The following is a 26,236-nucleotide window of genomic DNA, read 5'->3' as shown; positions in this document are numbered from 1 at the left end:
ATGTCCAACTCAGACATGTAAAATAGCATATATTTTACATGTGCTACATATATTCCAATGAATTTTTTATCAAGTATATTTACTCCTGAAAGTATTAGTTAAAAAAACAAACAAGCAAAAAAAAAAAAAAAACACTGCTCATGCTGATATTAAGAATTTTAATGTTCAGATAGCATACAATCAAAAATCATATCACTCATTTGATCAAAATACCAGGAAGTTTTATGTACACTGCATGCACAAAGCATCTAGGCACAGCAAAACAAAATAATAATAAAAAAAAAGACAATCACACATTTTGTACTGCATACTGAATTTGCAACACAATCAGTATTAATTTTCAGCAGCACACAGTCTAGTTTTTGTGGACAGGAACTTACATTCTTCTAGAAGTTTTGCTTTTATTCCCCCATCAGAATCAGCAGGTGAATGGAAAATGGAGATTAAAGAGAAACATTTGTTAGTTAAAAGAAAATTAGCATTTTTGAGAGGGAAGATAAGTATGTCTGAAAAGTGCATTGGACCCCATGAATAAGAAAACTGCTAGTATTGTAACCTGGCCCATGATGCCTTAAATTCCAGCAATGATTTCTGTGGTGTCAGAAATTACTACAATTATCTCAAAGTTCATGGCATAAGGACCTTTTCTAAAGTGTTGGCTTTTTAAGGGCAAGTGTGGTATGTGATTTTGGCCTTCCAAGGACACAAACCACTGATACTAAGGAGAGAGGAAATTAGAATTAATGGAGTGCATTGCCCTCATGCTGCAATCAAAATCAATCTCCCCATATGACCAAACGGAAGAACAAAGAGAAAGCTTCAGGCTAGAATTACTCTTACAAAAACAAAAGCATTTAATTCTACTCAACAGACACGCAATCCCTTTTAGTTTGAAAAATAACTAAAAGGAAAAAGTCATTTTGGATTTTACATCTTCATTGCTTCAGATATTTTGCATGTATCTCTCTTCATCATTAATATTTCAGAGAAAGTAAACTGCTTTTGGTTAGCTACACTGTCAGTCATCACTTACCTACAGCAAGACACTGAACATCATAAAGACTGCTAACCCGGATGAAACCTAGGGTCCAAATAATCAAGTATTTTCTTACCACTGGGTTTCTGTGGTGGATGTGTGGGGAAGACCCACAGAAAACACAACACAGGCTTTCTCTTGTGGTGCTCTCCCAGATGTCATTCTAACCATTATATATGAAAACACTAACATAATTATAGACATAATTTCAGTTAATATAATCTTTGGCTAAAAATTGAAATGTGTGACTTTATCAGATCTAACACAGCTACTAAATATGTAGTACAGACCATGTTAATTGAGGGTTAATGTGATACATCTAAAAGGGCTACTCATTTTTGTCTGCTAATGCATTCCCAGTTAATTTAAGCTGAGGTGCTACTCTGCACAGGAGATATTAGAATGATGCACAATTTACATTAGTTTCTAAACTACAAGGTGTTAAAACAATATTTCTAGCCTGCAAAAACATTTGTGGAGAAAAATTAAGTTTAGAAAATTAAGACTTCTGTTCATCATACTTTTAAAGCCCTCTATAAACCACAATTTAATGTTCTAAAGGCATTCACAGCGCTACAATTCTCTTGTCATTTATATATATTGATCTTGTCACAGAAATAAAGGTCATTGGCTTGAGAGGCTTGGAAATATGTATGGGGGGAAAACACACTGAAGCAGTTGCACTTCATGTCAATGATTATTAAAGAAAAACATGCATTTATGGAAGGGAGGAAGGTATCAAAAACACAGGGGTAAGGAAAGCCATGAGGATCAGAATCCTAGGTGAATTTACTGATGTATTAATTCATCAATTTAATGCCAGCCCTGATGTACTTTTCTCTGGTAATTAATCTAACAAATGAATAGTCAATGTGAGGTGCAACACGGTTCACTGAATTCTGAAAATGTGATCATGTGTATATTAAGAAGAAAATAACAACCTGAAGCATGAATAAATTCACAGTATTAGCTATTAGGGCTATAAAATACAGCAGTTACCATTGCTTACTTTCCTCCTTCTGTTCTCTCACTATCACAGTCTAGAATAAGACACAACAATTTCATATCCTGGGATTTCACCCCTTCTAGATGTTTCCTGACTGGTTAAAGCTAGAGTTCCCTGCTCAGCACACATGCTCTTATGTAAAAGTTAGGTACTTAATTCTTTTCAGGCAATGTTTAGGAAATATAAGAGGTTAATTTACTCTTCTGGATCAAAAAGCAAGATGCTTCAACAGTGTGGGTATTAGAATCTTTTACTGGATCTCATATCATCTCCTGGAATCCTTTTATGAAGAAGGTAAGTGTGATTGTTTCACAGCAAATAGGAGCTGTCCTGTTCTTCTTCTTCTTCTTCTTATTATTATTAATTATTTTTATTATTATTTATTTTTTTTTAGCAAATTCACACATAATCACAGAATGGCTGAGGTTGGAAGGGCCTTCTGGAGGCCATCTGGTCCAACCCCACTGCTCAAGCAGGGACACCCAGAGCAGGTTACCCAGGAGCATGGCTTTTGAAGATTTCCAAGGAGGAAGAATCCACAATTCCTTTGGGCAGCCTGTTCCAGTGCTCTCTGTCACCTGTTCAGTAAAGAAGTGCTTCCTGATGCTCAGACAGAATCTCTTGTGCTCCAGTTTTGTTCCCAGTGCCTCTTGTTCTGGTACTGGGCACCACTGAAAAGAGCAGGGCTCCACCCTTTTTGCACCCTCTCTTTAGGTCAATTGAAATTGCCAATCTGATCTTAGTTTCACAGATAATTAGCGTTTAGCTGGGCTTCTCTGCCCCTCTTCATTTTGATCGACTAAAGCGTTCAATAAAGACACACTACAGTGGTGTATTTGAGAATCCTTTGTTAACCTTTCTCCAGTGAATCATGTAAGATATTTTATATGCAGTTTTTGAAAACCTTCAGTAAATATTCATAATCATAATGTCCTGAGTGAATTGAGCAAACACACTCCATGTTCAGTTCCATGTTGGAGCTATCTTCATCCTCCTATACTCATATTATTTAACTAATCTTCCATTATTCTGCATTTTTTTTTTTAGCAAGTTAATACTTACAGTCAAGAGGTACATCCAGTGCAGAAATCATTTGGCACAGAAAGAAAACCAGTGAAGCTTTGCTTGCAGATATGCTCTTCTTTTTCATCATGATTTTAGGCTGTGTTAAGTCACACTTGAAGAATGAAGTCCAACTTCATCAGATTAGGTAGCTTGGAACAGTTATGAAAATACAGACAAGAAACCTGGTAGATAAAATAAGAGAATAACAACATGTAGATACTATGGAGAGTTGAATGATTTTATGTTAGTTGACATGAAATACCATCAGTCTACTCATTATATCCATGGATCCTGGCTACACCATGTGCTCTACTGAAATTCAAGCAGACATCCAGAAGTTCTTAGGACACCTAGATCAGAATACTTGCAGGAATTCCTAAGGAAGATAGTGAACGCTGATAACTTTGTTGTGTAGCAATACAAATGTCTTTTCTAAGAAGGATAAATCTTCAGCCCTAGTTAAAAAACAGCATATATTAGAGATAATAGTGACCTGAAATAGATTTTGGTAGATTAAAACTCTGAATGCCCACCTCGTCTCTCTTTCTAATACCCTGAATAAGTCTTTGAAGGACTTATTTTAGGTGTCTACTCTAATGAAAACATCTCTGGCCACAGATTTGCTAAGTAAACTGTGAGATCTAAGTTAGACAACTTAGTTCTCCCCTTTTTGAGCTGTTTCTGAGACAGCTGTAGACTGAATACAGAAGACTTTATGGATTGCCATGCTGAGGTGCTGGCTTATATACTATGTAGGAACCTAGGCTCCTACCCCTGGATTTCTGATTCCAGCCAAAATAGGTAATATAAAAATACTTGTCATATCTAGCATGAATGACAAAATCTAATTAACTATGAGCACATTATGAAACTCTCTTCTTTCCTATGTGAGGAGGTGGCAGAAATGAAAATCCAGGGAAATCTTTTTTCAAATGGACTGTCTTCCTCCTCAACCAAACATGAGCGACCATATTAAACCAAGGCAGAAGAATGATTCTTATTCCCTTCTTACTTTCACTGCATTCATTACCATGTTCTAACTGAGAAGAACGTTGAAGGATTGAAAACTAGCTGCTGGTGAGCCCCATCATCATTGTTGGTGACCTACAAAGAGCTGTAAGAATACAGCCTTAGAAATCCAAACGTTGCTTACCTAACAGCAGTAATTGGACATCAACTGAGAAAGAGCTTTTCATATGCCAGACTGACCAGAAAGTTCACAGTGATCAGCAAGAACTTATCTTGAAGAGAGCATTTCCCAAGCTACGCATATAAATGGAAACCACAATGCTATCAAGTCTACAAGAAGCAAAAGTTGCAGAGAAGCAGCTGCCTGACAAATACTAATGCAATTCCTGAAGCTGATTTATTGATTCCTGAAGTTACTTAAACCAGTCTATGCAAAGAATTTGCCCTAATCTTCAGTTTACAGAAAAAAAGAAAAAAAAAAAAAAAAGGTGTCTGATTTGCTGCCATAAATGGGCTTTCTTGTTGTATGGTCTTCTGATCAGAGACTGGAATGGGAAACCAGAATTGAGGTGTAGAGTTCAACCTCTGCTGACCTAGCACATCAAACTCTCTGATTCTTACTGTCACACCAGGGTTTGTTTTGAGATCAAAACATCCCAGCAGGTTAAACTCCTAGACCCACATTGCTCCCTCAAGCTCTCAGGAACTGCTGACTAGGGCGCCATGTGAGAGGGCAAATTGCTTGTTCACATTCAAAGCTATCTACACTATGGCACACCGTAACAAAACAACTAAGCATTTGTCATGGCTGATAGAGTGATAAGAAAACTCATCGGAAGCAAGAACAACTAAGTTCTAGCCCTTGCATAATTATTTATACAAACTGGAACTGCATGAGCAGAGAAGGTGGTCAGCCTAACCCCAAACTACCTGGTAAGTGGTTGAGCACCCTAAAATGCTGGAGCTTTTAACTAGGGTAGGGAAGAAACACTTCTGCCATCCCATTTTTTTGGTACAAAAGCTATCTGGTGGGTGTCCTCTGTTCCCTCTGCAGTCAGTAAGCTGAAGAAAGGCTTCTCTTGTGAATGATGCAGAGCACTCCAGGACGTTCCCTGCACTGAAGTGCTCTCCAGAAGAGCTGACTTCATCCCATTGACTACAGCTGTCTGCTTTTCTTTGGCTAGGTTTTCACAAACTGCCCTCCTGATCTTTATGTGACCACTTCATTACCTCACTGCAAGTTCAGCTCTGAACTATGCATCTGTATTTACAAGCTGCTCTCTCTGTACAAGGTGTTTGACCTGGGATTTAGAGGACACTCTTTGTGCTGTTTGACAAGTGGACCAAGATTTTTACTGTTTCTTCTCCAAGAAAAATGTCAGTTCTCTTTAAGAAACTGAGAACCTGATTATTCACTTCAATGTCTTGTTCTTTCATTGTGTAAATTGACTAGTGCAGTAATTTGAGAGTATTTTAGAATTAGCTGCATTCCCTTTGAACAAGTGCAAATGAATACGCAAGCTTTGGTGAATTGGGCATGTGCAATTAAAATGATTGTGAAAATAATACCCTTGAGAAAATGCCTCACCTCGTCCACTGCAGCTATTGCAACATTCCAGTAAGGCACCTCTTGAGTCCACTGCTGCGATGCCTGGGCGTGATTCAGGATTCAGCAGGCGGGAATTACAAAGCTGAGCCCGCACACCACCTTGTCATTCTGCACAGGGGCAACGTGCCCGGATGATTTGTGACAGAACATATTCAACTGAGAATGATTTTAGGTTCGTCAGCACAACTGCACACTCTTGTTGAACGTATTCCTGATTACATCTGACATAATTCAGTATGAACGCAACAGCTGCTGACTGGAACTAAACGCTGTTTTGACATAATATTATCTGATACGAAGTACGGCCAGACTTCTAAATGCAGATCAATGTAAATGCTTCAATTTCAAAACCTGAAATATTTATACAGCAGACTACATTTTCCTCAAGCTAATTTACCTAATAATATTCATAAAACTCAGATATTTTGTCTTTCCTTTTTCATAGGAAAACACACAGATTTTGACAGCTCATATGGGATTCTACTCTATTTGTACAAAATAAGATTCCCTGTGCTGACATACCTCTCATGTACATAAAATACCAGTTATGCCCCCTATGCTTCATGCTGAGATGCTCATTGGACTACATATTGAAGCATGGACTACAGGTTGAAGACAACATGGTGTAGCCAACAGGAGTCAAGGTAAATACAAATACATAAGCAAAGTATAACAATATTTCATCACAAAGTGTCATATCAGATCTCAAAGGGACAGCTTTTTATGTATTACAAAGGAGCCGGCATCAAGTAAGAGACATCTAATTCCCCAACAACCCCCTTTAAAAAAAAAAAAAATAAAAAGGACATGATTTCTTTTCAAGGAGGGGCTACAGAAAGACAATGACTGGGAGCATGGAAGCACCCACGAGCCCGAGGTAGAACATTTGGCAGCAGCACAAAACACAGCTTGGTGCCAGTGGCCTCTTTGCTGTGACTCACACGTCTGGACACTTTTGATCAGAAAAAAAGGACAGAATGACAAAAACAGATGCTCTGAAAACACTGAAGGAGCTAGGAAAAACAGCACTCATACGGAAGGGAGGCAGAATCTCAGTCTTCTTTTCATACTGTAAGTGAAACTGGCTGGGAACCTTCTCCTTAGTTTAAGAGCTAATGAGAAGTCACAGCTTACTTCCCTTCCCCTCCAAAGAAGCCCCCATACCACCTACACCATGGCAGCAGTCACTGAACCGTGCAATGCCCTGAATCACACCCAGGCATCAGCTGGCAGAGTGCAATGGTTGGCTCATGTCAAAATCTGCCCAAGAGAATGGTAACAACTGAACAGTGCATGATCATGAAACGCACACAGTATGCTGCACTTTACAACAGTATACTGCTACTAAGTAGTGCTAATTACTAATTAGGATAATAATACAGACACACTCTCGGTGGACATTTTAAAGTTTAATCAATTAAGGCACAGCTGACAGAGGGCACATCCTTCTTCTGTAGCTCCAACAGGGGTGGAACATACTTACATTGTGTTTCACAAGAGCACGCTGCATCCTTGATTTCCTCGTAACTGCAGCCACAATATCCTTCAAGAGGATGTAAGAGGTGCAAGGGAGTGTATTTACTGAAATTCCACCTAGTGCAATGAATGCATTTTTAGGCATAACATTGATCTACAGAGTTTTGATACAACTGATTGTGCATTTTTCTATTAAATTAGATTATACTAAAACACAAAGATCTGTATGAATGTCATTTCCCCTGCTTCATTGGTCTAACACCTGTATTTTTTCTCACAGAGAGTATACAGCAAAAATAAACAGTTTTCAAGGGAAACAGTTTCAAGGCCACCTAATATAAAGCTCTATAGAAACATGAACAGCAATTTCAAATTAGGTAAATGGATTTAATGATTTGTACATTAAAAAAGTGTTGATAATATGCACATTTTATTTAGATAATATTTTTAATGGAAAAAAGCACAAAGAAGTGACTGCTTTTGATAGCTGCAATTCCCTCACCAAATTCCTACCTTTATAGGGCTTATGTATCTTATACAATTATGTTACCAGTGAAGTAACAACAATATGACTTAAAATTTTAGAGAAAACTAATTTCAAATTTCTAGCTAGATGTTCTTAAACTACCCACTGTATGATGCATAGCTCTGGGGTGACAGAATACAGGAGTACACATAAAAAATTACAAAACTTTCTAAAATACACCAAATTAGAAACACAACTTTGTTTTCCTCCAAAATAACCATTTTTCACAGTCTAATGTAGATACACCATTTAAAGCCATCAAGGAATATTAAATTATCTTACCTGACCTCCTGTTCACCAAGCTTATGCCCGTTATTTCCCCTGCTGCTTCACCTTCCCTTTCTCCTCCACCTCCCAGTTCTCCTCCAGGCTACTTAAAATAGCTCTTGAGAATTCTGAATATCCTTGGGATGTTCAAACCAACATGTTCCTATTGCTATGCCTCCTGAATGCACTTCAGGTTTTAAACAACTATTTAAGAATACCACCCCAAGATCTGCCCCAGTGCTGAATAATTATGAGCAGCAGGGAGTGTAGGACAGTATGGGCAGGCACCCAAAACAGTGGGCACCTCCAACGTTTTGAAACGTTACCCCTGAACAAGTGCAGAATCCCCAAAAACTAGTAAAATGCTCGGTTAAACCACAACACTGATAGCTTCCTTCTTCTTACATGGATTGTTGGCATCTAACAGTATTTAAAAACAAAAATCTGTCTCACTCAGTCATCTCAATCTGTCTTAATGATTGCCTTGTCTTCAGGGTTATTGCTGTTCTGCCAAACTTCAGACCACCTGCTAATTTCAAAGCATAAAATTACAGCTGATAGAGTCAGCAGAGAAAATGTTACATGTGATTGGCCTTTGCATTGCTCCTCATGAGAATGCTACAGGAAAGCCACTTAGTCATTGATGCTTCTTTATTGACAATCATATATTAAGACCTGCTAGCCAGTTTGCTGTTCATTCAAGTCTGCTCTGTTTCATTATACAGTTCAATTTCTGTGTTTAATAATCAGTTTCATATCACAGTAAGTGAATGCTTTTCAAAGTCTATTACATCGATAGTATTGTCTTATCAGACTTGTAGTTTTATCAAATATTAAAAGATTAAAATCAAGTTTTCATCAATTATTTGTTTTACAAGCCCTACTTTCCATAAGATTATGTTGAGTAGAATTAATTTCACTCACGGCCTTTAATTCCCTATCAGCTGAATCCTCAATCAGCTTTTTCCATATGTTCACTGTGATTTATATCAGGCTATATTTACCCCGCTCAATCTGCTTGTCTACTCTGAATCTGGGCATAACACCAGCTTTCTTCCAGTCTCAAGGAATGCATTAAAAATTAAAACCTGTGAACTAAAAATCTCCTCCACTATCTCTTTCAGAATTCAGAGGCAGACCCACCACACTGATTAAAAATACCTATCTCCAATACTTACTGTATAATAACCATTAATGGCTGCTAGCGACTATGAGAGTTCTCCATCCTAACGTGATGTGTGTTTTTTCTTCGAAGTTATTATGTTGCTTGTAATAGTTTAGATTAACAGTAAAAGAAGAAAACGTTTGTGAAGTAGCTCACAACACAGTGCTATTCCTGTTTCTTTTCTTAAGACTCGTTCCTATAAAAATAAACCTAGTATTTGCCTACTTATGTCTCCCATGGCAATAGCCAACACATCTGCCATTCAAACAGAAGCTCTTTCACACAAGTACCAGAGCTGATTAGGCACCCACACAGCCCTAGCACAACAGGATCCAATTGCCTCTAGGGGAACTGCAGCACCAGCTGCTGAGCCAGCACCACACCAGCTCCATTTTCCATCCATTTTGCATCGCCGCTGAGCTGTGTTTGCTCCATGTGGGCTGAGGCTCTCCCAGCTGACACAGCCTCGCACGAGGTTCAGTCCTCCAGCCCAGGCAGGGCTGAACAGGGTCTAGAGTTTAGGAAAAGGCAATTCCTCAGCTTTGATCTGTTCTACGTTTTTACAAGGCATAGGCCATTTAGATCTTGATTTACTTGTTGGTTTGGGTTGCTTATTATTATTGTTGTTATTATTATCATTACCTTCTTCTATCCAAGTACTTCTCCCTTTTTCTTCTTTAATATTATTCTTTAATATTATTGTTCCCCAAACACTACAGCATTTTATAGCTGCTAACTGCATCTCACTGGCAAACCACTGTGATGCACTGGGATGTGATAAGCACTGGGATACAGCTAGAAGAGCAAGGATGTAGGTCCTTATGAGTTCAGCTCAGCAAAGTCTTGTTTCATGTGTCTGCTCTAGAAGTGCAAGTGCCACATCCTAGAAGTGCCCACAAATGCAGAGTGAAAAAAAAATAAGCACAAAGTTCAGATGTCTGAGTAAGGGCTGCAGGTAAGCATGTAAAATCAGTTACGATCCTTGGCCTCTAATCTTGTCTTGAAAGCACCCACTCAGATTTTATTTATTTATTTATTTGTTTGCTTGTTTGTTTGTTTGTTTATTTAATAAGTGGAGCAGGGCAGAGCTGTCCTTTTACAGTTGTCTTGTGTATTCCCTGAGGACCTATGCTGGATTTGGCCCTTGCGAGGATTTAAACAGAGGAGCATTTGCTTTCTAGATCCTGCTCAGATTAAATTATAAACTGCTTTGACTGGGGCGATTACATACATGACAGAGCCACAGATACTTCTCTAACAGGGAGGTAAACTTAGTAAGTCCTGTAAATTTAGAAGCCTTCAGAGACAAATCAGCAGCTGAATGGCATTTTTGGAGTGTAAATTTAACCTCAGACAACTCATTTTTGCTTGGGAGCTTTCTAGTGTCCTAAATCCTCTACTGGATTCTGTCTTTTTCATCTTCTTTTTTACCTCCTCATTTACAACAGAAAATGGAACAGAGCATAAAAATCATGTCTGAATGACATTTATTTCAGTAGTCCTTTAGAGTCATTATAGACTGCGCAAACATGCTTAATCTCTTCTCCATGTATGCATACTTTGCTCTTTCAAGAACTTGGTTAAAGAGCTTGAATTGAGTTCAGCTTTGCAAATCTGCTGAAGGCTGTGGGAATACACCAGAGCGAGTGAAAACGTAAGTCGCAGAGTTTTAGAAAAAGCATAGTTTGGCTTGAAGCGCCTCACTAGACATGGTGATTAAGGAGAGTAAAGAATTCAGCTTGATTATTAAATTTCCCAGTCAGTTACAAATCATTCAGAGTGAGTGCAAGAAAACAAATTAAGAAAACCCATTTTTACAGCCGCCTGGATGTTAAAAACAGGTACCCACATGATAGTGTGAGGACAGCTCTTCAGACCATGCTTTAACATCTTTAAAGATACAAATGACCTAATTTTGTTCATTAAATCCACTTTCAGAGGGCCTAATTCAGACTGAATTTCAGCCAGACAAAGCATCCAAGTAGCTCATCTCTCTCCCTCTGAAAGTTTTGCAACAGAGAAAAGAAATGCTTGTGAGAAAAATGTCTATGAATCATCAGACTGCTGTTATAGTAATACTGTACTGTGCAACCAGAAGAGGAAGGAAAACTGCAGAGTGGGCAAAAGGAAAATGCACCATCATCCTGAGCAAAGGCTCTGAACTCAGTGTCTATAGTGCGTTCCTTGTAAATATGCAAAAGGGATGCTCAGCTGAAATGCTCCCTGAAATGTTAATTTATTTGCCCAGGAGATATGATGAAGGGTTTCTTTTTTTTTTTTTTTTTTAAACCCAGGAGAAGCCAGAGCAGGGGCTTCGAAGAGCTTGCTGATGAGAAGCTAACACATGCTGTATTGCTCTGCTTAATTACCTTGTTTACATCCCCACAGCTCACCTCAAAAGCACTATCTGTCTAGAAGCGTTCCTGCAATCCTGGAGATATTCCTGTGAAAAGCTTACTGTGCAAAAGAGCAGAATCTGATTCAAAGATAGGGAAACTCCTCCCTCTGGGAAGTAGAGCAGAAACCACTAATATTAGCGTGAAATGCCAGAATAGTTCTGCTAGGGAGGAGGTCACTCGAAGCAGGGACAGTGCCAGAAACTGAGGACTAAAGGCATTCTGTCAGATCTAAAACCCTAACAAGTACACGAACAAAGGAGGGTAAACAGCGTGGAGGGAACAAACTGTTCAAGCTCCAACCAGCTCCCCGGGTAGATTTTTGGGAGATGGGGGTTGGGAACTGCCCGCCCATACGTCATATCTATTGAACAGGCAAAAGTTAGCACTTTTGCTGTTTCCATTTTAATTAGCTCTATTGAAGGAGTTACAACGACATCTGTTAGCTTGGAATCTCTGCACAGCATTAGAAACCAAAATGAATATTTTACCACGAGCTCAGATCCAAACACTTCAAAGCTTTACAAATACGCCTGCCTTTCTCTTGGAAAACGCTGGTAACATTCACGGTGATGATAGCTGCATGGATCAGGTCTGTCCCTGCTCTACACAGCACTCATTCATGCTGCTGCTCTTCCCAGCAGAAAGACGTGAGGCCTGAACAAAGCAAGCGACTCCCCAAAATGTGCAGATATCACCAGCGTTGTCCACATCTCACACCCAGGTCACCACGCTCAGGTGTGACGCCACAGATCATATATGCAAGGATAACCACTGTCCTAGCAATGGTCAAAGAAAACTAGCCAATTTTACAATTTTCGGACAATTTACAATTTTACAATTTACACAGAGAGGCAGGGACGGTCACCACCAAAGGGGTAAACTCCTCCTTGCTACACAGCCAGGATGTCTTGCATTCATAACAGGGCACACCCTGGCCCAGATGCATTGTCTTGTCTGAAAATATTAACAGTAATGTCAGTCCTCCGTTAGGTGGCAGATTGGCCCAGAGAGAGGCCGGGCTGCTCTGAGCTTGGAGCTGGGGGGAGAGGAGGGTGAAGGAGCGGGACAGGCAGCTGGCAGCAAAACACAGCAGTGGGATTGGGGATGGCAAATAAATAGCATGGTCTGTGGCTTGCTAGGAGAGGAAGGCAAGAAGGATACATATATTTAAAGGCACTAAGGTTGAAACTATGTGTTAAAGCTTTATACATAGGGTCAGATGTAGATAAATAGATGTAGGTAAATAAATTTCATATTTCATACGAAAACCACAGAAGAATTCTAAGTGAAAAAAAAGCAGTCTTGCTGTAATTACAGAATATTAAAAAGCACCAGCACCTGGAGGCTTCAGACAAGTCGTGGATCCCCCCGGATCCATTACAAGGCAAATGCCAGGACATCTGTGTAGTACACAGAGAGATGGGAGCACAGGACTGCATCAAAGGGACTCTTCCAAAGCCCTGCCCTTTGACTCGGAAACACAAATTATGGGTATCCTCCTCATCATGCTGCTTTCATTTCAGTCAACACTACGGCCAGCCTGACATACAAGTGAAGGATTTGAGTTCAGGGCAGGAGAAGCACCTTGGATGAAATGATGGGAAACAAAGATGAAATCGAGGATGAGCCAGCATTTCACCTGCTGTTATTTCCAACTGGTGTTAACTGTTGACAACAACTACCAAGTCTACTCCTTTCATTAGTATCTATTTATCCAAATACACAAATGGATAGACCCGATGTTATTTTATTTCAGTGGGACAACTTGGAATAACAGATACAATGTACTAAAATTAATATTTTTTAGGATTAACCCCACATTTTGCTGGTGGTATTCAATCTGATCTGCCCCTGGTTTCATCTGAACTGGGCCTGAATAAAACTCTCAAGATTTGTTCTATAATCTTTACTGCAGCTGATTCTCTTCCCTAGCCATCTTCTTATATCTGCATTGTCAACGACATTAAAAAAAAAAAAAAAAAAGTAATTCCAAAATATGAATGAAGGACTTATTTTTATGTGTTTCATGTTTATGTAAATGTGGAAAATTTCTCTGCTATTACAAAGGTAAAGGATTAATATGGCTTTTTAATTTAATGTATTTTTTATTTTAATGTATCAAAAATAAAACCCTGCAGCTTAATTGTCACAATAAATCTTCCACTTCTAATAGAGTTTTTAAAATACCATTATAAAACTGAAAGCTTCTAAATGAGAAGTGCTAACCTACATCCCCATGCTGGTGCCCTTTCATTTAAAATGTATTTTATATGTTAAAAATATTTTCGATTTGCTATTTACAAGGATCAGGGAAGGCACTTAACAGCACTGAAATAACACAATTTTAGGTGCAGTTTAACAAAGCAGCAATAGGACAAAACTAGTAACTAGAGCCTGAGTGAGCTATTATATACAAATCATTAATTCAAACCTTTAGGGTAAAAAAAGCTCATTATTCACAGAGAAGTTAATCCGGTTTGTTGCCTAACTCAGAAATAGCTTTCCTCGCATTTTTAATGCATGTACGCTATTCATTAATGAAACAAAAAAACTTACCCAAGACTTCATATCTATTATGTAAGTAAACATTACACTTTGATGTAAAAATTTACAATGTTCAGAGGTTCATTTGAATTTCACATTCACATTACCACTGAGGAGATAAAAGAAATTTCTTTTATAATGCCATGTTTACTACTGTTTCCTTTGGCTTGTTACAACTAATTTATCCTTTAAATCAAGATTTCAAATCCAAACAACACACACTGCAAGAATAGTAATATTTTTAATTTCATTTAAATCAAGTTCACTGATCAAAATCACTGTCACATCAATGACTGAGGCAAGACTATTTTTCCATTCAATGCATTCTTTCAAATTCTGTTTTTCTGTTACACTAATACTGTTCTAAGGACAAAAAGTATCATTCCACAAAATTAAAAATAAATACTGAATTAAAGAAAGAAAGATTCTTCAAGGTAAAAATAGCACTGCAAGAGGAAAATATATTATGAAATCCCAAAATCACTACCAAAAAGAATCTGAAATTCAGTTGATAGTACTGCAAATGTACGTTACTACAAAAAGTAAACTCTTATATTTGTAATCCATACTTTTCACTGTTAATAGTAGGTAAATTGATGTGTATTATTTTTTCCACACTAGAGAATAAATATATTTAATCAATGAAAAATAAAATAGCTTGTTAACATATCTACATGTATAAAATCTACATAATTCAATGAGGCATCAAAAGAAACATCTGTGTTTTCTGACAATACAACTATGCGCAGAAACAAGGCAGCATGATTTTAGTACACAACAGAATTCTTATTCTCAGGAAAACACAAAGTTTTATAATATGCATCCATTTTATTTCTACAAAATATTTTTTTTCTTAAGCCAGGTTATTTGCTAAGTTTCTAGATGTGCACAGAAAATGAAAACCAGCTTTCTCTCTATTAATATGGGCACACTCCATAGTAATTTCTCATAGCACAATTATTAAAAAATATTTAAACAAATTCTGCCAGCTCTAATTTTTGCACAGTTGTAACACCTAATGTGTATTTTTCATTGAAAAAAGGACAAAATAGGAACATTTCAGATGGATAAACTCCAAGAAACTATAAACAGGAAAACAAGACATTTAAAAAGTGAAAATACATAATTTTCCTAATTAGCTTTGATTACATCAATTGTCTGTGCTTTATAGTTTTTATAAATTATCTGAGTCTGTGAGGGAATTTTCAGTCAGCCCAATTATAGTTAGAATAACAGTATATCAAGGCAGCTTGTCAGTCAGACCCCTCTCATGGCACATCTTGAAATTTTGATCTTTCAAAGAAAATACAAAGAACTGCTCGCCCGCCTCTCAAGTAACACCTGCAGGTGATACAGCTGTATTAGCATAATACTGTCCTGGATTTCAACATATAAAGAATACAAAATTGCTATAAATCAACATTAAAGGCTAAAATGATTTTCTCAGCCATGCTAATTTATATTGGGAGAGATGCTGTTGTCCACAGATTTTTAATTTTACATTAAATTGCCTTACTGCTTATACACCAGAGAAACCATAATATAACTAAGACCAGAAAGTATTCTTTAATCTTCAATATAAAATTAAATTTTGCTGGTTTTTCAATTTATCCAGAGACTTAGCACCACTTAAAACAGTGCTTTGTTCTATTCATTTTAATCAAATGTTATTTTAATTGGGTCTGCAAGGACATGTAGGAACTACTGCACCGTTGGGAGGAATCTAAGTTTTGATCTCCTGTTCTTAAATCTCTCACATCAGCCTGGGTTTTATTCTCACCTTTAACTTCCCTTCAGGCGTTATTCCCTAGGGTTCTACGACTCCAACTCCCAGTTCAGATTTGCTCAGAAGAATATCGTGTCTATCTCGGAGCAAGACTTGTGGAAAGCAGAACTCGTAGGGACTTTTGTAGTTTTTGTACGGTCTATGGGAAAGAGTTAAAGACTTACACGGGGCTCTTGGGAAACACTTCACACGGCAGATGGATGGGGCAAGAGGAAGGCAACCCTACTCAGCATGTAGTTTCATGATGTTTACGAGGGTTGCTGTTGTGCACACCCACCACAAGATCAGAGTATCTCCTTACGAAAAGAAGCAACAAATCAAGGCAGGACCTGAAGACAAACAGTTGGGAACGTATGTCTTGTCTCCCTCTCCCAGCCTGATCTCTCCTAAGCTCCTTTTCTTCTCAAAGGCAGACAGATGCTGCCTTTTCTTTCTTCCTGAAGGCTGTAAGCTAGTTCAGGACACCACCAGACTGGAGGAAGAGCAGTTTGCCATGCTGCTGAGGGAGTAGCCCTCTACAAAGAAAGGTCCTGGGAAATAAAGTCCATCAAGGAACAAATCAATCAGACTTTAAATGAGAACACTCTATACCCCATATGGAGGCAAAGGCTTTGAGATATGGCTTTTCTCAGTAATAAAATACTAAATTAATAATAAAATACCCTCTTAAAGAGGGATGTTTCAACAGCTGAGACAAGCTGATAATAGCTAGTGATTCCTCTAGGAGCACTCCTCTCACAATTTGTATTCCTTTCTTCTTTTGTAGTACATTGACTCAGGCTGTTTCACTACAAAGATTTGGTAGTTCACCATTTTCTATCCTAAACCACATGATAAATTAGTTCATAATCATTCTACAATTAAGTTGGGTTCAATTTGTCCAGAGAACATATAGACTGTAACTAATAGATTTGTTCATCATCAGAGTAAAATTTGAAGCAGAAAATCAACTTACATCTCTAAGTGCATGAAAACAATGTCTTTAATATCAATACATTAAAATATTAAAAGAAATTGAGGTTGTGTTTGGTTTGTTGTTTGCTTTTGTTTTGTTTTTCTTTTTTGCTTAGCTTCTGTGTAATTGTCTTCTAATCTGAGGTCCTGAAACAGACTTCTCACACTGTTTTAGATGGAATTGGATCAAGCTCATGGAAGGGGTTATGTAAGGGGTTATGTCAAGTTGGTTCCTGTAGAACATTCACTGGACACAATGACAAAACCCTTGCAGCCAGAAGGAAAAAGCATAGAACAGGCATCAGCATGCTTTATGCTTTTTCCTTCTCCGAGCAGAAGGAAAAAAGCATAAAACAGGCATCAACATGTTTAGGGCACATCAACAGGGCATAGGAATACTTTTCTTACAACCCTAAATAGCAGAAAAGGAAAAGAGTTTGTGTCTCTGTTAAGATGCACGTTTTAAGGCTTTTTAGTGCATCATAGGGGATCTCTGAATTCACTCATCCCGTTTTTAACTTCATAGTTGGATCTATAACAGCAGCTTGATGCTGTGGAAAGGGATTGTCTGGAAGCACCCCCTACAAAACTGTAGAGATGGTGAAGATGAAGTAAGACCTTTTCTCATTCTCCTTTAATCTTGATAGTGGGTTCCCAGCTTTTGGCTGGGTCCAATAAATTATGTGTGTTTCGACACATAATGCTTGCTGCTGGGTAGCTGCCATGCAAGATAATAAAATTTCTGCTTAATTGAACCACATTCCCGTCTTCTTTAACAGCTTAAGCTCTTGGCTGTTTTTAATACTGCAAGATATATTCACATGAGTATAGGCTGGGAAAAGTGTGATATACCTGTTGTTTAATATCAAAAACCAGTATTTCCAGACATAAAGCCAACAGTTGGCATGACTGAGACACTCAGAACTTCAAACACATGCTTTCTCACATGTTTAATCAGAGAAAGTTTACCTAAGTCACTGCACTGGTTTAGCAGAGATATTGAATGTCATGGGGAAAACAGAAAGAGGAAGAAAAGACTCAAAGATTTAAAAATGAAAGAATAATAGTTTAAATATTGTTTAAAATTGAACAAATTCTCATGTTTTTAGGTCAAGACACCTGTACCAAAAAAAGCATCTAATGAAATCTCAGTGAAGAAAACAAATACAATTAAACCTAAAATAACTTTATCACGGAGTAGAAATGAAGTTGCCCATACAATTCCCTTTGCTACTATAAAAGCATTATGGGCCGGAATAAGGGCTAGTTTCTGCCAGCAATTGAATCTGCAGCTTCCTGATCATCAAAGTACATCACTTCAACGAAGGTACATTTCAGTACTCTGTCTTCCACATATTCTATGCACTTGCAGGTATGAAAAGGGAGGTTCACGTACACTAGAACAACTACTTCCTTAAAAGCCACCCTCCTCTGCTTTGCTGCATTAAAGTTTGCTAATCTCCACAAAATAAAACAGAAACTGAGGGGAAGAGAGAGGGGAAATTAGGGCTATCCACTCAATGATTACACTCCTGTTTTTGTAAGAGTGGTCCTTACAGTTGTCTCCAACGTTGCCTTTCTCTTGAGTGAGAATGTTGATACTTAAAACAGGGCGGATTTTCACACTAGGCTTGCTTTGATTTGATAACAAGCAGTTTCCAAGAAGATAGGGAGGTGCTGAGCTCTTCTTCAGTGCCTCACTGCAACTTCCTGCCCTTTCTCCTTACATTTGATCTAGGAATTGTAGCATCCTCAACTTCATTGATTCAGGAAAAAAGAAACCTAGGTAAGAAAACATAAGGTTCCGACCTGATAGAGATCACCCAAAAAGGACCACCTCTTTGGATGACATCTTCTTTTGGATGTCATGTTTTGAATGACAACCTGAAGCAAAACATCATGTGAAACTAGAGCCTCAACCTACATGTAAGTCTTCATGGAACCAAGCTGGGCCTTACTGAAGTATCCCCACTCTAAGTTGACTATTTCTCCCCACTGAAGCACTGGTGAAGAATACTCTTCAAAGCCAAGGAAAACAACTTAGAGCAGAGCCAAAGAAATTTCTAAAAGCACTGTCCAGTAGAATAAGAGCAATGTTGCTTTTGGCATGAACACTGCCCAAGAGGCATCTTGGTGTGTAGGTTATTCCCAAAAAAAGATGTAAAAAAATGTATTTCATTTATATCTCAGAGTCTGATGTGACATTCTTTCAAAAGTAAATCAGAAGCTGCTTTTGTGCCTTTATAGCCTTTTTGTGCAGCACCCTAAGAAGAAGCTCACTTCCTCCGTTTCTGCCAGGGTCACTTTCTAGGTAGTGACACTTAATAGCCTCTGTCAAATCTTCTTCCTCCCTTTCAGCATGGTGCTGTCTTCAGTTGATTTGAAAATTTGCAGGAATACCTCTTTTTTTTTTTTCTTTTTTTTTTGAGTGGTAAGGTATTTTGAGTGGAAAGATGCTTAGCTCCTTAACTTTGTCACAAACAAAAAGCAGTAGCTACAGCTGTCAGCATCACACGGCTTTAACAGAAGGCAACAAATAAGCTTTTTTTTTTTGTACTCTAAAGGTAGTCAGCTATCCTAAATGTGAAACAACTAACAGCAGTGCTACCAACAATTATAGAAAGATGTTGACAGACACCAGATTTTTTGCAGGAAGTGCTCTACTAACCCAGTTGTAATTTTAAAGACGCTGTGCTCAGAAATTCATAATTAAATTCTTTACACATGGTTTTATTTCATACAGATTTCAGTGAAAAAGATATTAACCTTTCTTAATGAAAGAAAGCACACTTTATGAACAGAGGTGAATGCACTCCCTTGGTAGTGAGAGTAGGTAGAGTCTTTCCATTTGCCACTTGACTGAGATTAAGTGCTGCGGTAGGCAGACACAAAAGGACCTTTCTAGTTCCCAGAGAGCTTGTCCATCCCTTTTCCAGCTTCTCACGACTTGCTTTAAAGGAAATTATATAACAAGTGGGGATAAAAGAATTTCTGAATAATCCACAGAACCCATTTTTATTATATTTTGCCTGGCAGCATATTTAATTTCTTCTCTCATTTTGCCACTAGGTTAGGTGAGTATAAATTTTCTGTATAAAGTCAGTATAAAAACCTAGTATAATTTTTAACATGAGAAGGATGTATCTTCTTTCAAAATACTTTTTCCTTGTTAATTCATGGCTATTTTGGTGGCATTTCAAAAACTAATGAATACACTGACAGATGACTGGGTGACACCTTTCAAAGAACTGTTTTCACTTTCTGTGGCTAAACATTTGACAGTTTTCTTGCAGAAATGTGTTTCCTGAATAACACTTAATAGAAATTCAACAAAAAGGAACTATACTCCAAACTTGTAAAAGCCAAAACCACATGAACTGCAATTATTTTAGAAACTAAGTGGCCATCAATATTTGTATATCCAGTCTTTGTTTTCGTGTTCTAGCACTGTACACTGTCATTATCTGTTCTTTCAGCAGTATTAAAAGGCTTTAGAAACTGCTGATACTCAGCCATTTACTCTTTAGTAAAGCCAGAGAGCTTTAAAACATTACCAGACCACAGCACGTATCAAAAGACACTTAAGCTACTGCAAAACAGGGCTCCTGACACCAGACAGATGACATTACTGAGCCATTACAGTGCTCACATCTGCTGATTTTTAGAAGATCCACGAGGCTTCATGAATCCCAAAACAAAAGCCTCTGTGGAATAAATGTGAGATGACATATTCTTCATTATGCATTATGTAACAACGTTTCTGCTTCAGAATCCACAAATTGTAGAGATTAATCATTTAATAAAAGCCTGAAAGTGTTGGTGCCTTTCCAAATAAAATAGTTTGTCTATTTCACGAAGGGCTTAAATGGGTTGGAAAAAAAAGTATAAGGTGTTTTGTTTTTTTTTTTTGGATGATCTTCATACTACAAATTTTAGATTTCATCTCTTGCAACAAAAAGGGTATGCAATCCCTGGTGTTTAATTAGAAGTCTGAAATCCCTTGCTACATTTTACCATTCTTATAGGGATCCCAAATGAATGCAAAGTGATGCTATAAGCATTTATTTCCCCCTGATGACAGTGCCCATACAGATCAATGTAGTACTTTACTCATCAAGCTATAAGGTCAGTGAGATTTTAGGTCAGCTCTATTTAAAACTGATGTTGCTCTTCTTGCCTCTGCCATCTAAGTTTGGTGCCAAACTTTTTAGTTTTCCATACTTAGACTTATAATGCTAGCGTGTGTTCCCCAAATCCACATGACAAAACCAGAGCCATTATTCCCAACTCCTCAGCAACTTATACTGGCTTCTGGTCCACCACTGCAGGTTTGTGCCAAATTTAATTTAACCTCAACACTAACAAACTATGGGTAGTGTAAGGTTACAGACAAAAGTCTTCTTCCAGGCAGCTCAATAAAGGACTCGTCAAGACTTACATGTAAGCAGGTAAATGATCAAATGAGCGATTTAGATGGCTCTCACAGGACAGCAGCACCCACCGGCACGGAGAAAGGCAGGCAGGCTGATTGGCAGTAAGATCTGTTGGCTCAGCAGTTTGAAGGACTTCTCTACACCGGTCTGCTACATGATTAGTTGAGAAGTCACCATGTTATAAAGCAACCGTTACACCAACACAGCATGGCGTGCTGCTTCAGTCATTTCCCAATGTGAATGGATGGCAAGGAATTGTTGTACCTGTAAAAACAATGGTGTTGTAACTGCTGTTTAGTGACAAAGTCCAAGAATGGGCCAGATGTGTTTGCTATGTGAGGCAACACAGAAGGCTTCTCCTGTCCTGCCATAGCCACTCACCTTTCAAATAAATATAGTTGAATAAAGCATAGACATCTTTGCTTGGGTCTTTGTGGGTTTTCCTCTTACATAGACTAGTACAGATACAATGAGCTTGACAAAAATCAACTAAGGAAGTATATTAAATCATTTAAAGCTTATTCCCTCAGTTTTCATACACCCACCAGAATGCAATGATGTGATGAGAATGCAATCTCACCACAGACAGCCCATAATAACAGATGATATCCTAACTAAAGTAAGGTCAACAGGAATTCTGTTCCTGAGTTCACTTAGAGGGGATTGCACCCAAACATGCTTCTCAAATCAAATAAGGGACCTACTGGGTACAAGAACCAAAGAGCTGCAGACCCTGCTGCAGAATGAGTGCCTCCAGGAAACAAAACGGTGGTCACGCCATACTGACATGCTTTAAGCTCAGGAGAGCAACCCATTTTCCTGACTTCTGTGAGAAGAGAGCAGGGTGCAAGAGAGTGCCTGCTAGCAAAGGTGCCGTGCACACCCTGTCTCACCCACCCCTGGGAAGAGACTGTCACTCATAGGGCATCTCACAGGCAGCTGCTGGCTGAACAGGCAAGTATGGCAGCCACATGAGTAACAGAGATAAACGCTGCCATTTGTCAAGGTACGAATGCACACACCACACCTATATCGACCTCACAGTCTGGTTGTGTCCTAAGTCTGTGTTCTTTGTAACTCTTCTCTCCTATGCTCACTTCTCTGCATGATATCCCTTCTTGAAGGTGCCCTGCAGGCCTGAATGCAAGGTCGATAGCCCACAGAGGAGTCCTCCACTGAGGTTGCTATGATTGTTGTCACAATCTGCAACTCAGTGTTTGTAGCATTTGATTACTTACATTCTCGGAGGGAAGAAAACATTGTTTTTGAACAGTTAAGTCATTCCACCAGCTGAAAGCTATGCAACTCTGGGGATATTCACTGACAAATGTGATGATAAACAAGCTCAGAATTTCAAATACTGTATGCACAAGCCACAGAATCCTACTCGAACACTTAGGACCAAACCAAGAAACAACTGACACAGGCTTCCCAGCACTGAACAAAGTAAGGACGTATGCGCTTCGCATCGCTGGTCTGGGCATCTACGTCTCCCATTACAGTGAACACAACACAAAAGAGGCAGATACAGTACTTTTGCACAGTACTCACAACAGTCTCAGGGAGGAAATACCTAGCACAACCAACAGAAACTACTGGGAAAAAAAATAATTCTTTCTCCTGAGAGTTTTAAGTACAGTTATATCAGCATGAAACCAGAAACCAGAGCTGAAAACCTCTTGTACAGTATGAGACTACAGTATGACTGAGCATGGAAGAAGGAAGTTGTAACACTGTGCACAGTAGTATATAGAATCATTAGGGTTGGAAAAGACCTCCAAGATCATCTGGTTCAGCCGCTCCCCTACCACCAATGTCACCCATTAAACCATGTCTGTGAGCACCACGTCCAACCTTTCCTTTAACACCCCCAGGGACAGTGACTCCCCACCACCTCCCTGGGCAACCTGTGCCAATGCCTGACTGCTCTTTCTGAAGAGAAATTTCTCCTAATTTCCAACCTGAACCTCCCCTGGTGCAACTTGAGGCCATTCTCTCTAGTCGTATCACTAGTTACCTGTGAGAAGAGGGTGACCCCCAGCTCCCCACAACTTTCTTTCAGGTAGTTGTACTTGAAAGCAATGCAATGATGAAGTAGGAGGAAACCTATATCCCAGGCTTTTTTCTGTCCAGGTTTAAGCTAGTAAAGGGCCATAATCACAAGACTCTAAGGAATTTATATTTCTTCTGTTGTTGAGCCATTATGCAATCAAGGAAACCCAAATAACTGCATCTATAGATTATAAACTGTAAATAATAACAGGATAGTATCTTCCAAAATCTAGGTATCCCCTTCTGTAGGACTTCCCTGGAATAGCAGGCCCATACTCTGATACACCACTTGATGCTTTCCGGAAGCTACTTCTGATGCTCAGCTCAGCCCTACTTGGCAAACAGTACATCCTGCTACAGCATGTTTGTGAGAAAGAACAGAATTCAGCATTCACCTTGGGTCTTTCAAGTAAAACAGTTACATCGACAAATACCTTTATTCACTTTGATATGGCACAATAAAAATTCAGAGGTTTAAGGAAGCTTTTTTTGTGGTTATCCCCCTTTTATATACTACAGGAAAGCTCTTATACCAAAATGCAATTACATAAAATTCTCTCCCACTCCACCAGCCCTTCCAGTTCCTCAAAAGATAAGGCTTTAAATTAGCCATTAGATCTCATTTCAGTTTCAAGATGCATTATCTAAATGTTGCAGTAATGCTGGGAAAAGGCAAGGATGGTGATGGCTGTTTAAGTCAGTATAGCACATTTGTTTGTGGTAAGCCTTTAGTATGACTGCTTCTATAGAACATATAAAATATATTTTATAGAATATATAGGCTAAACCCTTCCCAGTTTTGTTTCCTATGTATCTGTGCTCCAGCACCTTCACATAGGCTACCAGCATGATTTTTGCAACAACAGTATGAAGAATCAAGCTTTTAAAATCTTTTTCATAACTTACTTATGGGAAACCAGTGAGCAAGTGTAAAACACCATGAAAGAACGACTTGGGTTTTGGAAATAATAGGTGTGGATCTAGTTTCTTTATAGTTTAAGCATGAGTTACTGATCACTTTTCAGTAGCAGTGCCAAAAAATCAAAATGCCCTGTCGACTTTCTAAACTTGTGTTAATTTTCAACTGACTAAACAAAGAAAACTTTTGTAGTGAGCAAACTGATTTTACAGCTCAAAAAGCTTAGTTTTTAAGTTAAAAACTGATAGCAGCATAATCTACGAAAATGCTGAGAATCACAACTGTATTTCGCATTAGATATTGTTTTGGGTGAACTGTGTAAAGCAAGGAACAAGGTTCAGTTGTTAACTTAGAAAAAAAAAATAGTTTATGGCTTCCTTTGAATCCCACTTCCACTTTTAACATCTGCAGGCTGCAGGAATATTTTGTTTCTTTCCAGCATTTTTTATATATTAACAGAATTCACGAACATTTCACTAACCAAGGATCTGATGTGGTACATCTAGAACTTATACTTTCCAAGGTTCCTCAACCATCTCATTGTTATTGCAAGTATTTGCATAGAATCACAGAACGGTTTGGGTTGGAAGGGACCTCAAAGCCCACCCAGCTCCAACCCCCTGCCATGGGCAGGGACACCTCCCACCAGACCAGGTTGCCCAAAGCCCCATCCAGCCTGGCCTTGAGCACCTCCAGGGATGGGGCAGCCACAGCCGCTCTGGTGTTCTGGTGCCTCACCACCCTCTGCGTGAAGAATTTCTTCCTTCCTCATATCTAACCTAAATCTACCCTCTTTTAGTTTATATCCATTACTCCTTGTCCTATCACTACAACCCCTGACAAAGAGTCCCTCCCCAGCTTTCCTGTAGGCCCCTTTAGGCACTGGCAGGATGCTGTAAGGTCTCCCTGGACCCTTCTCTTCTCCAGGCTGAACAACCCCAACTCCCTCAGCCTGTCCCCATAGGAGAGGTGCTCCAGCCCTCTGATCATCACTCATCCAAAGAATAAAAAAAAAGTGTGAACTCCCAAAGACACCAAAATACTATATTTACTCTTTCAATAGGAAATACTGTGCATCTAATGCTACCCTTTAAGTATGTCAATGATACAGCTCTACTGCAGTGCAAGTGCTTGAATGACATGAACTAGCAGACGCACGCTGCCCTTCTGCAGTCTGCTTTTCTAGATGTGAAGAAGCTTCAATTCCTTCAAAAGCTGTGTGGCCTTAGAGCTACTATTTCAGTTAGAGGACTGGAGAAACTTGCCTGAACAAACTTCCTGAACAAAAGTAGGAAAATAAAACAGTTGATGGCAAGTTATTTGAAAAAATACCTACAGGGCTTAAATCATCCTTGCAACATTTTTCCTCTCTTTTCTCTGGCTGGAAAACATCCATTCCTGCCAGCCAAACACCCATTTTTCCTTTGAAGTACTTCCTGAGAATTTAATTGCCTATTAAATTGCTAACAAAACTTTCAAGTTGTAGACCAGCCCTGAGAGACTCCAGAGGGAAGGAACAAACAGCCTCTAAGCCCTACACATCTTTCCACGGTCAGTGGGGAGGGCAGAGCTGCTCCGCTGGCCTCCAGCCATAGAATCAAATTTTGTCTGGACAAGGCTCACCAAGATAAATGCAGACCGGTACAGGAGGTGGCAGTTCTCACTGAATGCAGTCCGAAGTTATGCCTGAGCAGTGCTTTTGAGAACTGAGATGCTTAGTCATATAAATTGTGGATCCAGCTACATAAGCACTGCAACTCAAATTTGAAAAGGTTTCATATTTGAAAATGTGTTTCTTACTCAATTCAAGTATCTACCTTATTTATACTTCATTACATAGTTCTTTCATTCTTGGCAGGTTCTCTAAATGGACTGTTTACCATCAAGTTGTCAAGGTTCAAATGATGACAACATAAGAAATAGAGCGGGGAGGAGCATCCAGTTAATAAAAATATAAATATATATAAGTTACTAAGTTATAACTAGTTACTAGTTTAGTAAATTAGCTTTTTATTACATGAAAGAATTTT

At 38.7% G+C, this 26,236-nt stretch overlaps 1 protein-coding gene across 33 annotated transcripts in view; it reads right to left on the bottom strand.

Moving 5' to 3' along the window:
- Nucleotides 1-26,236, bottom strand: part of NRCAM (neuronal cell adhesion molecule) — a 149,477-nt gene that overhangs the window by 62,782 nt on the left and 60,459 nt on the right. For 7 of the 33 annotated variants that reach the window (XM_032195603.1, XM_032195619.1, XM_032195584.1 and 4 more), the window contains exon 1: nt 3,105-3,240. In XM_032195603.1, the coding sequence (XP_032051494.1) occupies nt 3,105-3,195 (91 nt within the window). In that variant the 5' untranslated portion in view covers nt 3,196-3,240. Of the gene's footprint in view, nt 1-380; nt 399-3,104; nt 3,290-21,240; nt 21,461-26,236 lie in introns of those variants that run through there. The other 26 variants (XM_032195476.1, XM_032195450.1, XM_032195441.1 and 23 more) reach the window with 13 other exon arrangements.

The sequence above is a fragment of the Aythya fuligula genome, chromosome 1, assembly GCF_009819795.1.
Source record: "Aythya fuligula isolate bAytFul2 chromosome 1, bAytFul2.pri, whole genome shotgun sequence".
Lineage (NCBI taxonomy): Eukaryota > Metazoa > Chordata > Aves > Anseriformes > Anatidae > Aythya > Aythya fuligula.
Note: the sequence above shows the minus strand (reverse complement) of the source record. Positions and strands in the feature narration are given on the sequence as shown.